At 39.7% G+C, this 15,312-nt stretch overlaps 1 protein-coding gene across 1 annotated transcript; it reads right to left on the bottom strand.

Moving 5' to 3' along the window:
- Positions 1-10,950: 10,950 nt before the first annotated feature.
- On the bottom strand, positions 10,951-12,263 carry LOC128297761 (GILT-like protein 3). The gene is made up of 4 exons (XM_053033454.1): positions 11,684-12,263; positions 11,453-11,617; positions 11,206-11,352; positions 10,951-11,128 (listed from the first exon to the last, which is right to left on the bottom strand). The coding sequence occupies exons 1-4, from the start codon at positions 12,158-12,160 to the stop codon at positions 11,036-11,038; spliced, it is 882 nt and encodes a 293-aa protein (XP_052889414.1). The 5' UTR covers positions 12,161-12,263; the 3' UTR covers positions 10,951-11,035.
- Positions 12,264-15,312: the final 3,049 nt, after the last annotated feature.

Genomic DNA, 15,312 nt, shown 5'->3' on the forward strand with positions numbered 1-15,312 from the left:
GACAGTTGAAGTGTCAAAGAAGTAATAAGCCCGAACACGGAACTGAGTACATTACGAACAAAGGGTTACAGAACCAAATCACGATTGGAAGCAACTGTGAAAGGTGACTGGAAGACATAGTGAGATGGTGAGTTATTTTCTCATCACTATGAGTACTACGAGGCGCTCAATTGTTGGATTGATGAACTAAGATCTGGATCTTAGTTGGATTGAGTATATTGGTCGGATTCTCAAGTCCCACGTGCCAACCCATTTTTTATTCAAGGAAGAGATATTTTTCACATTAGCAACGAATGAAAGGGTGAATTTTTATTTAAAGTATAAATAAAAAATTATATTCTAGAGAGTTCCGGAGAGCGTGAAAATCATTCGTTCATAAAATTAATCACTTGTGGAATAACTGCGTCCCCCGAACTGCAGTAACGCCGTCATCGTCGAATGGAGAGAATCTTGCTGAACCCAGCAAACGAAAGCCTAGTCTTCAGAGTCAGAATGTCAAACATTATTTAAGCTCAACTTTGGCAAGGCAAATGGTTTAGCAAAATAAATTAATTCATAATCCCTGCCAAAATTCACTCAGCGTACTCGCAACAGCGTTCGCCTGGCGCGTGGCGATGGCGAGTGGCCGTGTTGAGCATTGTTACGATAAGCACTGGATTAAATTTAGGATGATGTAAATCGTTACGACGAATATAAAGCAGTTCGTATCGATTATTCTTCGTTCATCGTCCTTCATCATTTGGTGCGGCAAATCATAGCGAGCGCTGTGCTTAATTTTATCAGCTTAATATCAGTCAAATTGCCTCGAACCGGTTCGTGGAATCGGCGGTGGTAACACTGATAATGAGGCAATGAAGTGTTTTCCATCTTTATAAAGGATTGAAAGGTGTTTTGACATTATGACCAAAAGTCTTAAAGTGGGAGATTCCGGCCCGTTTGCTGTTGAAATAGGGAGCGACATTCTAGAGCGCTAAGGAAAACACGCAAAGTTAACGAACGTTTTGAGTTTTAGGGGTGACGAGAATTGGGTATCATAATTTTCTCCCGGACTGGGACAGGGTGTGTATGTATGTGTATGCTGTTCACGAATACCTGGTTCTTTCATTTTTATGTTGGCCACGTTCCTGGGTGCCATGACGCCACCTGCACAACAATCGTCGGTTGGTGGTGAATAAATTATAATTTTTGTTTGCTCCACGGATTCGCACATTTACAAAACGTTGCCTGGTGGGCAGAAGTTGTCGAAAGCATGCTGTCCTATTGCTGATAGCGTTGAATCAGAATGATTTGATTTGATTTTCGTATTGTTTCGGAATCTACTGCTCTAGCAGTGATGCGATGAAAAACAGGTCAAATATTTACCCAACACCGGAATATGTTTTTGTTCCGTTTTCCGATACAAGCATAAACTTGATTTTGTGACTTTGATCTTATCCACGGAAATAACATTTCCCATGAGTGAAGGCAAGGTTTGTGTGTTTTACGCAAACATTTGTATCATTATATACGCGTGCTATAATGTCAAATGGTGTATGAGTTTGATCAGGCTGTAATCGTGTTTATCTTATCGCCTGAACCAACCAATCAGAAGCTCAGAATACTTTGCGTTATTTGCCAGAGCTTACGAGATTTTCTTAAACATTTCTCATTTCGGAATATTTTCATCAATGCAATAGCTTGCCAGTTTCACTAATTAACAGTAAGTATCAAATAAATCATGAAAATTAACTCTTTCTGAATACTTGCATGATTTACCAGAAACGAACATCGATGGTTCGTATCAATCGTAGTAGGTCTGTCTACTGCTGGAATGTTTACTTCAGGCATACTTCAAAGCTTTTTGTCTAGCTTCTGCAAAACACTGTCATGTTCGAACACAAGAACACAATGCATTACGGCAAAGCAAGAATTCCTGACGCAACTCTCCGATGCATGTGCTCTGAAAGTGTGTTGGGTCTTTTGTTCATGGATTCAGTTGTGCCTTTTATCTTGGTTTTAATTAAAGGAAAGAATTCACATATAAGTTCGATTGTATCGTCTGTTTTTATTTCTAAAACATTCCAACAAATCTTTGAATCAGTGTGCTTTCTACTATCTCTTTTTAATAAGTGAACTGAACCAATAAAAGCAATAAAAAGATCTCCACTTTTTGTTTCAATCAAAACTGCAGATTGATATTCGTTTTGCCCCAACAGTGCAACAGTTGGGAAGATATGTTCAGTATTCGCAAAGAATTTCGATAAGTCTGGTTTCATTAAGAATTAAGCACCAGCTTTCTGCTATATTATCACCATCCTTTGTGATATCAATTTATGATCGAGCTCTTGGGTAGGCTCGTGTATACGGACTAGTCCTTCTTCCGTTCATAAAAAAGCCACGAAAATCTTCGATGTAAATCCTTGAAATTACCATCTCAAAATTATAAACGTTTCATTTTTATGTCAATTTTTAAACTACGTACTATATTGTTAAAACATTAAATGGTTCATTTAAAGCGATAATCTTTTTTCGCCACTTTAGCTTCTCTCTCACTTGTCTGTGGTTCATTCCGAGCATTACTAATGCCCCAGCCACTTTAAGCTATGCACGAGTGCTACTTTTATTGCCAAGGATAATAATTTTATCTAGCTTTGTTGCTTGCCTTGCAACATCGAATGTCTATCGGGCATTCGTATCTGCAATCGCACAAATGGCTGTGAGACAATCGCCATAATCTGAAACCCGGTCCGGCCGGACAGCAAAAAACCAAACAAACACGAAATCGGAAAGATTGTGCCTGTGCGTTCGGTAGCGCTCGAGTAAAATGACCAATTTTCACGGCACATATCCGTGGGGAAATCTTAGACGGACACGGAATGGAAATCGGGTACCGTTAGTGTCCCGATCGATAATCGAACTCGGACCTGCCGGTCCTGCAGCATAGTTCATTGAAAACGATGATGCCGGTTGATTTTTATTGAACTTTATCGGTCGAATAACAATAAATTTGATTTATCCATACTCGTACCATTGCCGTAAACGTGCGAGCGGATACGAGGTTTGAGTGGGGTGAAAACAAAAAAACACTTCCGGAATTCGAAGCACTGTCTTAAGGCCATTTTGTGTGCGTGTGTGTGTGTGTGTGTGTGTGTGTGTGTGTGTGTGTGTGTGTGTGTGTGTGTGTGTGTATGTGTGTGCTGCTGGAACAATCGAATCGAGCACAATAAAATATGTGAGTGGTGTCATATTTCATCGTAAATAATTTGCTTCAAATTCGTGCGTCACCCTCGAGAAACATTCCATCTGTGTGTCTGTGCGGGTATTACAGGAGAAAAACTGACAAACGATCCTTAACAGAAGGATAACAATGTTAAAAATATCAATACATGATATCCAAGTGCACGGCAGCCCTGCATTGTTTTATTAGTATTCTTTTGAATATCTTAAATGTGAATACGACTCAGCGACATGCAAAGTGGTATAGAGAAGATCTAATTAAACAGAGTGTGCTTTAATTCGGGTATGGGCAGTATGGCCATATTGAAGCTTAGATAGTCTTCTGTGGATAGATTATTTAAAGTAATTGGAAGATTTGTTTGACCACAACACGCTACCACTTACACGACCACTTCATTTGCCGTGTCTCAGTGTTATGCTTGTAACAATTGTAATAAATAAAATAGTTTTCACACACGGTAATTATTTTTAATAAACATCACTTCTGGAAAAAAAAAACAAGTTAAGAAACAGGGTGAATTCTAAAGGATTCTTCATTCAAGAATTCAAACATTCTTTAAATATAGCTTGATAAGACAGGCATGAGACGAACTAGACGAAATTCCGAACAAAACGCTGTTAACTGGTGCAGTATTTCATGTGTGAAACAGCGGCATTGTATGTTGCTTGCTGCTAAATTACAGCAACATTCTACCGAGTTTCAAAGGTAAATTGCATTAGAAACAACATCGTTACATCGGTTTGCACTGTTCCGCTGGCTGTGCATTCACGAGCGAACTTTTTTGTGTGCGCTTCTATCGTTCGCTGCCAAACTCACCCAGTTTATCGCATCCGTTTGATCATCGATAATTTTTATGCCAGTTTTTTCGGCTTATCGAACCCAGTACCGAAAAACAGGAACACGTGTGTATCGAGTGCAGGAACTTTTCTGCACAAATTGCCATGTCCTTTCATGGTTTTGTACACTGGCTAGCGTTTCAAATGTGTGTGTTTTTTTTTTGGTGTTGTTTCGAAAATCAAAACCTTGAGATATGGTTCGTTTTTTTTTTTGTTGGTTGGTTTGTTGCTGTCGGTGGTAATGTATAACCGTGGCGGAATTGTGCTCACCAGTCACATAAGCGCATAGCGAGTGTATCAGCTCGTTGAATTATTTTTTCCTTTATCCGCATTGCTCACAATGGCAACAGTGAATGCCTTTTTATTTTAGTAACGAAGGTTTTAGAATCCAATTCGCTGGGTACGCTACATTCGTTAACTGATTCATTGGACGGCTACAACTGACCAACGTGCAAAAACCTCCGGTAGCCATTGAAGCTTCCGGTGGAAGATTCATACGAAACGAACGGTTGTCTAGCAGCAAGTTAGCACCGGACAAAACAAAAAACTAGAATCGGATTTTGTTTCACACGGAACCCTTTTCGCTGGCCAGTACCATGCGCTGTTGGAAAATCGATCCTTTGACGAATACCTGAAATAGGATGCGAGGCATTGAACTGAATGGACAAATAACGAGCTTAGGGTGATGCAACGAAGAAACGAGCATCCAAATCGACGAAACAAACCACCGTTGATCAACTAAAAAACGGAACGTTAACGAATCAATTTTCCGTATGAATCTATTAAACGGGAAAAAATGCACGGTGGTATTTTAAAAACAGGATAGCGAAACTAGAAAACGTACAATCTCTGCACACTGTGCACATCCATAAAGGTTTACAATTACCGTACAAAAGCATGCCATCAATCGTTTTAAATGACAAGAAATGCGAAATGCGAACTATTTGCGTATCAACTATTTGTTGATTGAATCTTTATCGGTAGCAGTTGTGTGATGTAAATTAAAAACAGAATCATGTAGTGCGGTGGCATAACACACTGGCACATTCACTTTCCCAAAACATGGTGGAAAAATTGCGCTGTTTGTGTTACTTTTTGAGGCACAAATATTGTAATGACGCACAATATAGTGGACCACCAAACAATCGTTAATACACCTGCCAGACCCCTGCAGTTGGTCTTTTATGCTTCATCATAATAATTTCCTCTGAAAAGCAGACATCGTACTACCCGGCGGCAGTTGTTGCCGTAGGCACATAAACTCATTCCGCTTTCGAGCCATAAACATGCGCTCCTAATTGTTCCATCGCAGTGTAACGGCATTGGATTGGCCGATCGTGGTACAGAGAGACAAAAAAAAATTGCGCTCAAATGTAGGAGAAAGACACAAACAACAACAACACACGCTACGCCGGTGTGTAGCCAACGACACACCGTAGCGTTGGTGAAGGGAAGTGGCCCCATGTGAAGTCATGCCTGCCCATAAAAGCATAAAACAGATTAGCTGCACCAGCACGAGTGTCGTAATGGTGGCGGGAGAAGCCTCTAATGTATCTGGGCAGGGCAGTAACCCCGAACCCCACCAAACATTATTAAAGTCACGCAGGATCCGGCAGGACCCAACCCGAGAGGTCATAAAACTATTGCATGACGATGGTGTTGGCGATCAAGCACTCGCTCATCTAGCCTTGTGGTCCGCAACCGGGTGGGATGTTTTTTTTTGTTTTTGTGTGTTCCGTATGGCGCTGCTTTATTTTTGCCCGCTGTGACCCGCACCGGATCACCGGGAAAGTTCTAAGTCAATCGTGGTAGGTAATCGACGAAACGCGGGGAACCAGTGCTACAGTGCCCGGTAGGACCTTCGTCAAGAAGTCACACAGGGTTTTGGTACGTTTCGTGAGCACCTTATACTGTGCGGTGTAGCATAAAACGCTGCATAACCGCCAGCGGCCTGGTGCAGGTTTCTTGCGTGTGAAACACACCTTGACCGTATCGCTGAGCACCTCTGTACGATGGTGGCTACGCACCGTTCCGCCCTCTTGCAGCAAAACCCCTCCTTGCAGCAAAACTGCTGGTTGTTTTGAGTGCGAACATTGTGAACTTTGGTGTCGGCGGTGGCGTTCATCCATTTTCGTAAAGCCATTCGTACGAAACGGGGCACATGAAGGCTTGGGCACTGGCATCGAATGGGTATTTACGAGTGCATGGTACCCATCACGTTTGCGTGTGTGTTGGTGTGTGTTAAAGACTGCCTGCTGTGGTTAGGGCGAATGGAATGAACAACTTTTCTTACGGAAACATCCTATGGGGTACGGTCTGTGGGCTGTAAAATTTATGGTTTTATTATTGCGATTTGTATAATATGAAGATATAAGGTGTTTTATAACAAATTTACGCTCTGTTTTATTCCCACTCTTTCTGCTGGCAAGCTGTAAACAGAGGAAGGGATAGAAGAACGAAAAGAGGAACTGCAACGTTATGCTGTAGGTTCACTTGCCAACTAACTGGGCAAAACTTTAGAAAAATGGCACATGGTATAGGCATGGAAAGATTAAAACGTAATGATAAACGGATTGTATGCTAACGTCGTCTTAATGACAAAGAATTAGGCAATTTTTTTTTGTTGTGATAATATTTTATGTATCAAACAAAGGTACCCTTATAACGAAAGTATTGTTGGAATATAAGAATAGTTTGCATCAATCATTACCAATTGTTGAATGTTGTTTAAAAAAAAGGCTTATTGAATAAAACCCATTACATTGCATAAACCCAAAAAAAAAAACATTTTCGATTTAACTAACTATACTGAACTTTCTCATAAAGTTTTTCTTTTACTGTTTGGGATTTTTTTATAACGATCTACTGCATGAAAAACTAAGTGTACTGTGAATTTAAAAAAAAACCTTACCTTAGCAAAAAATTCATTTTTGCATGGTGTATTTTATGTTCATTAAAAATTTACTACGTCCTTTACCAACATTATTTCCGATGCTTTCAGCTCAGATTACTTGGCTTTCCTTTAGTTTCGATAGGATTTTTCTTGTTTGAGAAGGTTACACTTACCCTTGGCGATGGCACAAGAAGGGTCAGATCAATATTTGAACAATTTAGCCACGGGTTGAGCAAAGACACAAGCACAAAAAAAATACAAATGCTAACCTGTGCAAACCTTTCCTGCGTTCTGTTTGCTCAGCGCGGAGGAGCGTTCAACAGCATCTTGGCCTTACTTCTAATCACATTTCGGTGGAATGAATGTTGCTATATGCAATAAAAAATTAGTACCGTTTGCGAAAAACTTGTGTTAGTTTAGCGATTGTGGTGACGTTGGGTTTAACATTTCGGATTAAAATTTAAGTTCAAAAAATAACTAAATCAATATTGAGATCACTTTTTCGTTAATTTAATTTGATTTCAAATTGCATTTGCCTAATCTAAAGCTTAATTAACTTTAAATATATGTTGAAAAATTAATTTACTTTGAAAGAAATGCAATAAATACACTGTGTTAACACTTTGGTGCTTGAAGCTAACTTGGCTTGAAAAAACATAAACCAAAAGCTTTTCAGGTTATTCACGTGCTTCGTCCAGGAAAACAACATGTTTGGTATTAACTCGACGAACGAACGATGCTAATTGAAAAGTGTCATGTTTTCCCCGGATGTTACTACGGTTTATTACGTTAGTGCTCGATCCATCGAGAACACTTCCCGCCGGTGTTGGGAATTTAAGCCATACTCACGATCGTTTGTACATTCTTTCCTGTCTGATGTTTTCTTTCACATCTGCCCCCGTTACTATTAACGAGCAATCCGTTACCAATGAAAAGCTTTATGGTTGGCTTTTATAAAATCCATCCTTAATACCTCATTCATAGTGACGCAAAATGGTCGGGTTGCGTTGGATGACACACTTTAAAATTAATTAACGTCACGTCTGCTCAATAAGCTATCCTTGACAGCCGTATCGAATTGGATCGAAAAAGTCGTTGCCTGTATGGTTTCATGATGTTATTGTGCAACTATAGGTTCATTATGTTATTCAATATAATCAGCATCAGCAAATGAACAAATTATAACATTCTTTTCGTTAGGTTTTTGTCATTTCAACAATAATTACAATATTCTTTAATTTCCCTAAATGGATCTTAGTGAATTTATTACCTTTTACAGAGGTTTTCAATCAATTTGTATTCTAATAATAACGTCATAATTTTATATTCAAATTCAGCTTTAAAAGATCGACCTTTTGATTCATTCACCCCCCGTTTGTTAAATTCTTCCTACTGGCTGTATAGCAACGACCATAATCACAACATTTCGCGATATCCTAGTACTGTAATCCGCTTCATTCACCACATGTAACTGCCATGCTGTAATCCTCTAGTAACGAGCTTGTGGCTACTCAGCAACCAACACAGACCGTTAAGGTCTTTTGAGTATGAATATTCATAGCTAATTGCGAGTGTGCTATTTTCATCACGTTTGTCCGTTTCATGTAAAGATTTTGATATTTACCGTATAACATACCATGTTTTACTGCGAAATTGTATTAAGGATTAATTCGCTATCGTAAAGAATTGTTTTTCAACGTTTATTGATGTTTTTGAATTATAGTAGTCATCATACGAAGATTGGAAATAGCTTAATTAATTAATTATTCGAGTAATCGAAACATAACTGAAATAACTAAGCGTATGTAGCGCTGATAAAACGCGTTAGAGAGACTAACTGAAAACAGATCAAGAGTGTCTAGCCTGGTTTTTTTCAAAATTTTGCCGAATTCATTATCATGCTGATGAGAGGTTCAGGGTTTCCCTGATGTGTCGATTACCTGGTTTTTCTTCCAGCACCACCGAAAGTTATCACGAAACCGTTTCATGTGTTGTATATTTGATCAAAACTGTATACGCAAAAGAGTTAACCTTTAACGCCCGCTGGCCGTTTTTGCCACACATATCACGCACGAGACACTAATTACCGTACTGGTGACTGTTATCCTCCATTTTTTATCGATTTTATTGCTGTTATATCCACTACCGTGTGCCATTTGATAGCGAACGCTGTGTTAAACGATTCAAGTGCTTTTTGATTTATCAAATTTAATTGTTTTTATTTACGGCCTCGATTGTCTCCTTCGCTAACCTTCCGGGACACGCTGAGCTGAAAACAACCATAGGGAAAAAATGTTTGCACTCCGCAATCAATATCTGAAATGAGATGTTTTATTGCAATTAACCCAAACGGCATCCATAGTCGGGTGATTAAGCTAATTGATACCACTTTTGAGTTACGATTTATTATAAAACCCCACAAGAGTCAATAGTGAAGGTAGATGCACCTGATGCGTTCGTAATAAAAATCACATAATACTTTCTAGCTACTATGAAATTTGACCAGCACAAAGCAATGAAATTTAAGTAAACGCCTTGAAGCGATTCATTCTGAATATTGCATACTCTAGCTTCATTCAGTGGAATAACATATTCACTACATGGTTAAACAAATTTCAAGCGTATTGGTCGAGTACTGATTCGCATGAACTATAACTAGAGAAGCGTTTCCTATGTTCCACATGTAGTACATGTGTGCAAATGGGAACACGAAAGTTATTTTTTTTTTGCTATACTTCGTTTGACTTGTTTGATTTGTTTGTGACTTCCTTCGACTTCTTCAGCTTCAATAGTAAAGAACTGTAAATCGTCTTTCCTTGAATCATTTGTTAGGTTGGTTCCTCATTACGATTTTTAGTCAAGTACCCTGTAAACCATCTGGTTCGGGGAAAATTTGAGGAAACCGTACCATTAATACGTCGCACTGATTCATTGGTGTAGAGTTGCAACGAGTTGCAACATTGCTGTCACTATTAGCGTAATGCTTATTTAAGTCTTTGGTTCTCTTCCCTACATAACCAGTCCTAGTAAATCGTTCAAAGCAGTAGCAACTTAACATTTGATAACATAACGTTATCACTTGCACTTCATACATGTTGCTTGAAAAGAGTTGATGCTTCATGGAGAAACTTGTTTTGTTAGCAATCATTACTCGAACAGTTAATTGTTTTTGTGACATGTACAATGATTATCAATGATTCGGATTTTGATATTTCGGGAACTCTCGCTAACTTTAAAATGGCTAGCATGGGTCCACTGCTGAAGGAAATCGACGCCACTTCTCTCCACTGCATGGAAGTGAATGCACAACACATCAGACCTGTCATCAGAATAACATTCATCTGTCAACACGGTTATCATGGACATCCAGACTCACATGCCGTCGCATGGCATGCTTCAATCGTAAGATCAGTGTATAATCTTACGAAAGATCCAGCCACACAGGAAGGATTGCTTCAAATAAGCGCTTGCAATATGGACAACAATAGCAATGGGACACTAACCATTCGATACAGTCTAACTCGAAAAAACGAGGAAAATTACCAATCCTTGGTGAAATCTCACAGTTCCACATGTTTGTGCAATTTCGAACATGATTTAATCATTTTCTTTCCGGAAAATGGGTCGATGAGGAAAAATAGCTCAACGAAAGAGAATGTTGTACTTTTTGTAATTGTACTAATGATTTGGGCAGTAAACAATAAATTTTCAAACCTTTGATGTGAATCTTGTGTTTATGTATTTAATTATCATATAACTTAACATTCTATAGGCTATTCCGATGACATTTTTACACCATGTTCATCTCATGTATTAACATCATTGAAGACCGAGCCTTATAAGTCTCGATAAATCGATATATCATCGATTTTATATCACTCAAACCACTGTAAAGATTATCATTATAAGCAAAACGTGATAAATGTTAAAGTGATTGAATATTTATTGTGTGGATGCAAACATAAAATGGTTCAAATATTAGTTATTTGATTGATTTTTTCGTGGTTCAAATATCTCCAAAACTGATAAAAAAGTACAAACTTGTTACACTAGAGCGACGGAAACCTACGCTTAGTTCTAAGTGACGCATTATAATTTGACACCAAACTTGGCTTCATACCGCTCCGTAAATTTTCTTTCGAAATGCTGCAACCAATCGTCCTGTTCGTAAAAGTCGTACGGCTGCAAAATATGATTGAGCAAGATTTCGCATCACTGTGTCATGTTCGAATGTTCCATTTGCACCTTCTCAATCTTACCTGATCGCCAACGATGGTAGGTACGAATGGCAGCGGCCGGTGCACGGCGTCTGTTTCATTGGCAAACTTTTTGAACAACTTTCCTCCCTGTGGCCCTTGGCTGCAATTAACAACGACGCTTCTGAACGATTCATGTCCTTCGATACACTTTTGGTGGCATGCGTGGCACAACATGAAACAAGAAATGGGGAAACATTTGCAACACAAACTTTAAATGCATCGTGAAAGAATTTCGGGCTTCTGCTACCTGCTCAAAGTCCGTACGGAAGTTCTTCATGAGGCATGCCACTACAGTAAATGCCTTTTTGGGAGGCAACTTTTGAAGAATGCAACCGTGCAAAATGTTCAGTTGACATTCTCGTGCCCCGTGCTGGCAATGAAATTTGGGCGGTTCGTTTGGCTGCTCCTCGACCTGCAACGACGTGTGGAATTGCATACATTATACTGTGCAACGCGTAGCTGGATGTACGATAAATACCCAGGCCTTTCCAAATGGTACCAAGCGTAGTTTCATTTCTTTTTCATGGCGCAACCAGAACGGGTACAGCTGATTGGTAATGAAAACCATGCTGTCACTGCAGAGTGCTTCGTAGTAGATGGTAACTGGTAGCATATTAGTTTTGTTGAGGGAGTTAGAACTCTCATCGTTGACATTTGCTGTTGCTTCGATGAGGGTGTAAGAGCACACCAACAAGATCGCTAATAACAACGGTTTCACTGCAGCAACAGATGCTTTTGATTCCATTTTGTATGTCTGTCCACCTGGAACCACATATGATAATGCTAGAATATTAACACTTTTACTAAAAATGAACTTCGTGTTAATGAAACATGAAACCTTTCTAGGGCAACACCGAATACCTATAGCTATATTCTTTATCCGTTTAAGACTAACAGGTGCATTATTTTCCCTATCAAATGTTTTAGCAGTAAAGAAAAGAAACTCGCTTTGCATACACTACCAGTTGATACTACGGAAGGTGCGATGAAACCGCAACCAAATCACTCTTTTGTTGAAAACCCCAAACCGACACCAGTTCTGAGCTAATGAATCACACGTTGTGAGCACATGACAGTCAAGAGAAGCTACGAAACATCCCAAGACGATTTCGTATTTCAATGCGATTGTCATGCACTGTGATAACGGCTATGCCAATCATTTGTCATATTTTTTTTAATCATATTTTATATATATAATCCATAAAAAAAAAACATAAAATATCATACTTGCCCTACTTACACATATTTCAGTAAGTGTTGTGACTGCAAAAAAGACCGCATTCTGCTAAATATTCTAGCCAATATTGTTCTGGTTGCGCCAACAGTGCTCGTCAATAAGCTGATGATTTCATTATCTGTGTAATGTACATTGTGTCGTCAGTTCTTCAGCGTAGACTCCAGAGTTGACCTTTCAATCTCTGACCACAATCGTTATCATGCTCTCGAGCTACACAACGATTCTTCGATAGGAACAATTTCTTCTTTGTGTAGCATTGTCGTGAATGGTTTTATTTTGTGGACCAGTTGCACATTACTGTGACCAGTTATAAACAAAGCTGGTCAAATGCAGCTGAGAAGAAGAGAATGTGAAATACTCGCGGGACGTAATCCGTTGGCGTTGAAGGCACTCCACTTGAAGGCGTAACCGAAAACGATGCGTAAAGGGAACAGAGTTTGTCATTGTAATTCAATAAAGTTAGAGGGCGAACTGATATATTTAAAGGTCATCGACCATTTATGAGCTAACCAACATCAGATTTGATTGACGCATCAAGCAAACAATTTGAAGCATATTCAGACATATATTTTGTCGCACTACAGTACGTTCCGTATTTACAGCATTTAACGGTCCATTGGCGTTGTTCATTTGGGGCCATTACAATATTCTATCACATTGCACAAATGCGTTTATCGAAAGGAAGCAATGCATCCTTGCAGTTCCGCGATAATGGACGTTCGCATCGACTAAAATCCGGGGTCTTTAGGGAAATGCACAGAGTGCGTTTCAACCTTTCCCGTGTCCACACCGAACAACACACACGCATAATTGATATGTGTAGAGGAGGGAGTTGCAGTAAATTGTTTTAGTGCGGGAATTCAATTCTGAATTCGGAATGTGATATACCTACAAGAATTCATAGTTTCGAAAAGGGGCGAAAATAAAGTATAATTCGATGCTCTTTTTATTGAGAGCTGCAAAGAAACATTTGATTCTTCAAAGACATGTCCATTTCACCACGATTCTTTTGTTGCATTCCGTTTTTTGTTGTGAAAATTAACAAAACCGGAAGACCCAAAACTAAAACTGCATTTTCCATCGATGCATTGAGTGACTGCAGAACAATCATGCTCTGCGAACGAATCCTCTCTGCTTCATGTTGGGAACCTCCTCGCTCGCGTTTCACGACAGGGAGAAACATTCTTCCCGTTTCGTGCTTTTCCGAAAAGGAACTCCCCGAGGTGACACAACGACGCGAACCGAAGGACCAACGAGCGCAACATCGATGGCTGCGTGAGTGCCTCGGGTGTACACAGTCCGGGAAATCTGAGTCATTCATATTTCATTCGTCAGTTTTGTCTGATTCGTGGTGCAGAAAGGACATGTGCTTGATTGTGCTCGAGCATTCGTGACTCCGGAGAAATATCGTCCCACGGCATGTTGATCGCTTGCCTGCCTTCCCATGCGTGATTCGTGGCTCTTGTGTGACATAAAGTAGGTCCTGTTTATGACAAATGACCGCATGGTGATGTAAGTGTGGTGCCGATTTAGCAGCACTGCAGTGCTAACGCAGTAATGCTAGTAAATCATTGCTGTCGAGTTGGGTTCTCGTTAAAAAGGCTTATTGCGACGGTGGAAAAATATGAGCTTTCCTTCTACGGCCGGCAAATGATTGTGTGAACGGAGCGGCCGACTCGTGGACGTACATACAACCCTCAACGACTCTGTGAATCTCACGTGTTTTTGAGGACGATGTGGATTATTGGTTTCGACGAGAAAATGAAGAAATAGTTCGAAAACCACAAAGCCAGCAACGAGAAAAGTGCCCCTAGCTTGGTGCCCTCGGAACAACTTCCACTGTTTGTGTGCAATGGTGCGGTTGTGATTCTAATTAGCCAACACTCACAATCATGACCTGACCAGTCAAAAGGTCAGCAGTGCACTTTCAATTGATTATGCAGCAGGGAAAGCAGCCGGCCTTCTTTCACAATGCTCAAGGATGCCCCATTTCACGTGTGCCGCCTATTCGGCATGGAAGGAAACAGTTTTCTCTCGTTCGAGCTTCCGTCTTCCTGGCATCGAGCATTATTGGGGATTGAAGAAACAATAATTAAAATCAAACGGAACGTAGGTGTTTCGATGCTACGTGAGCATGGAGCTCGGTAACCATGATGACAGCCGGGGACTTAGTTCAGTGACACTCCGCTCAGCTCATGCGTTGGCTACCGGCATCGTCTGACGCACGGCGATGAGTTCCACTCCTTCATCATCATATCATCATGCGAAAAGGCCGAAGTGCTACAGACCTCATGAAAGGCGTCGTGTGATAGTCATTCTTCTACGAAATGATAATCTATTTGACACAGGCCTCGCCTACATTGGAAAACGAGGATTTTGCCTCGTATGTAAAGCATAGACCCCCATGAGGTTCAATAAACGACATTTTACTCCTTAAATACATTCGATGTGATATGTTTAGTACATTTTTCGTTTCTTTGTAACTAGCTTGGAAGCTTGGTGTATTTCTAAAAGTATTGATTTAAAAATCGTATTTTTAGTGACCATAGAAAACAGAACCACGCTTCAAATAACCTTTTCATATTTGGAATTAAGAAATCGTAGACAATCAGAAATGTCAAACAGATTTTTTTTGAGAAATCTTGAAGTAAAAAAAACCAGCGTTATAAGCGTAAAAATAAAGTAAATTTTAAATGCTTTGAGCTATGCTCACACGTCGATGAAATTGGATACAAGCTAAATTAATGATTGCATCCTCACAAAATACATTGCTGCTGGTGATGATACTGAATTCAAACTCCTGCGTGAAATGCTCTCAATTTCTGGTAATGTTATTTTTCGACCTGTTTTATTTTTTTTTTTTTGGATCC

The sequence above is a fragment of the Anopheles moucheti genome, chromosome 2 (assembly GCF_943734755.1).
Source record: "Anopheles moucheti chromosome 2, idAnoMoucSN_F20_07, whole genome shotgun sequence".
Lineage (NCBI taxonomy): Eukaryota > Metazoa > Arthropoda > Insecta > Diptera > Culicidae > Anopheles > Anopheles moucheti.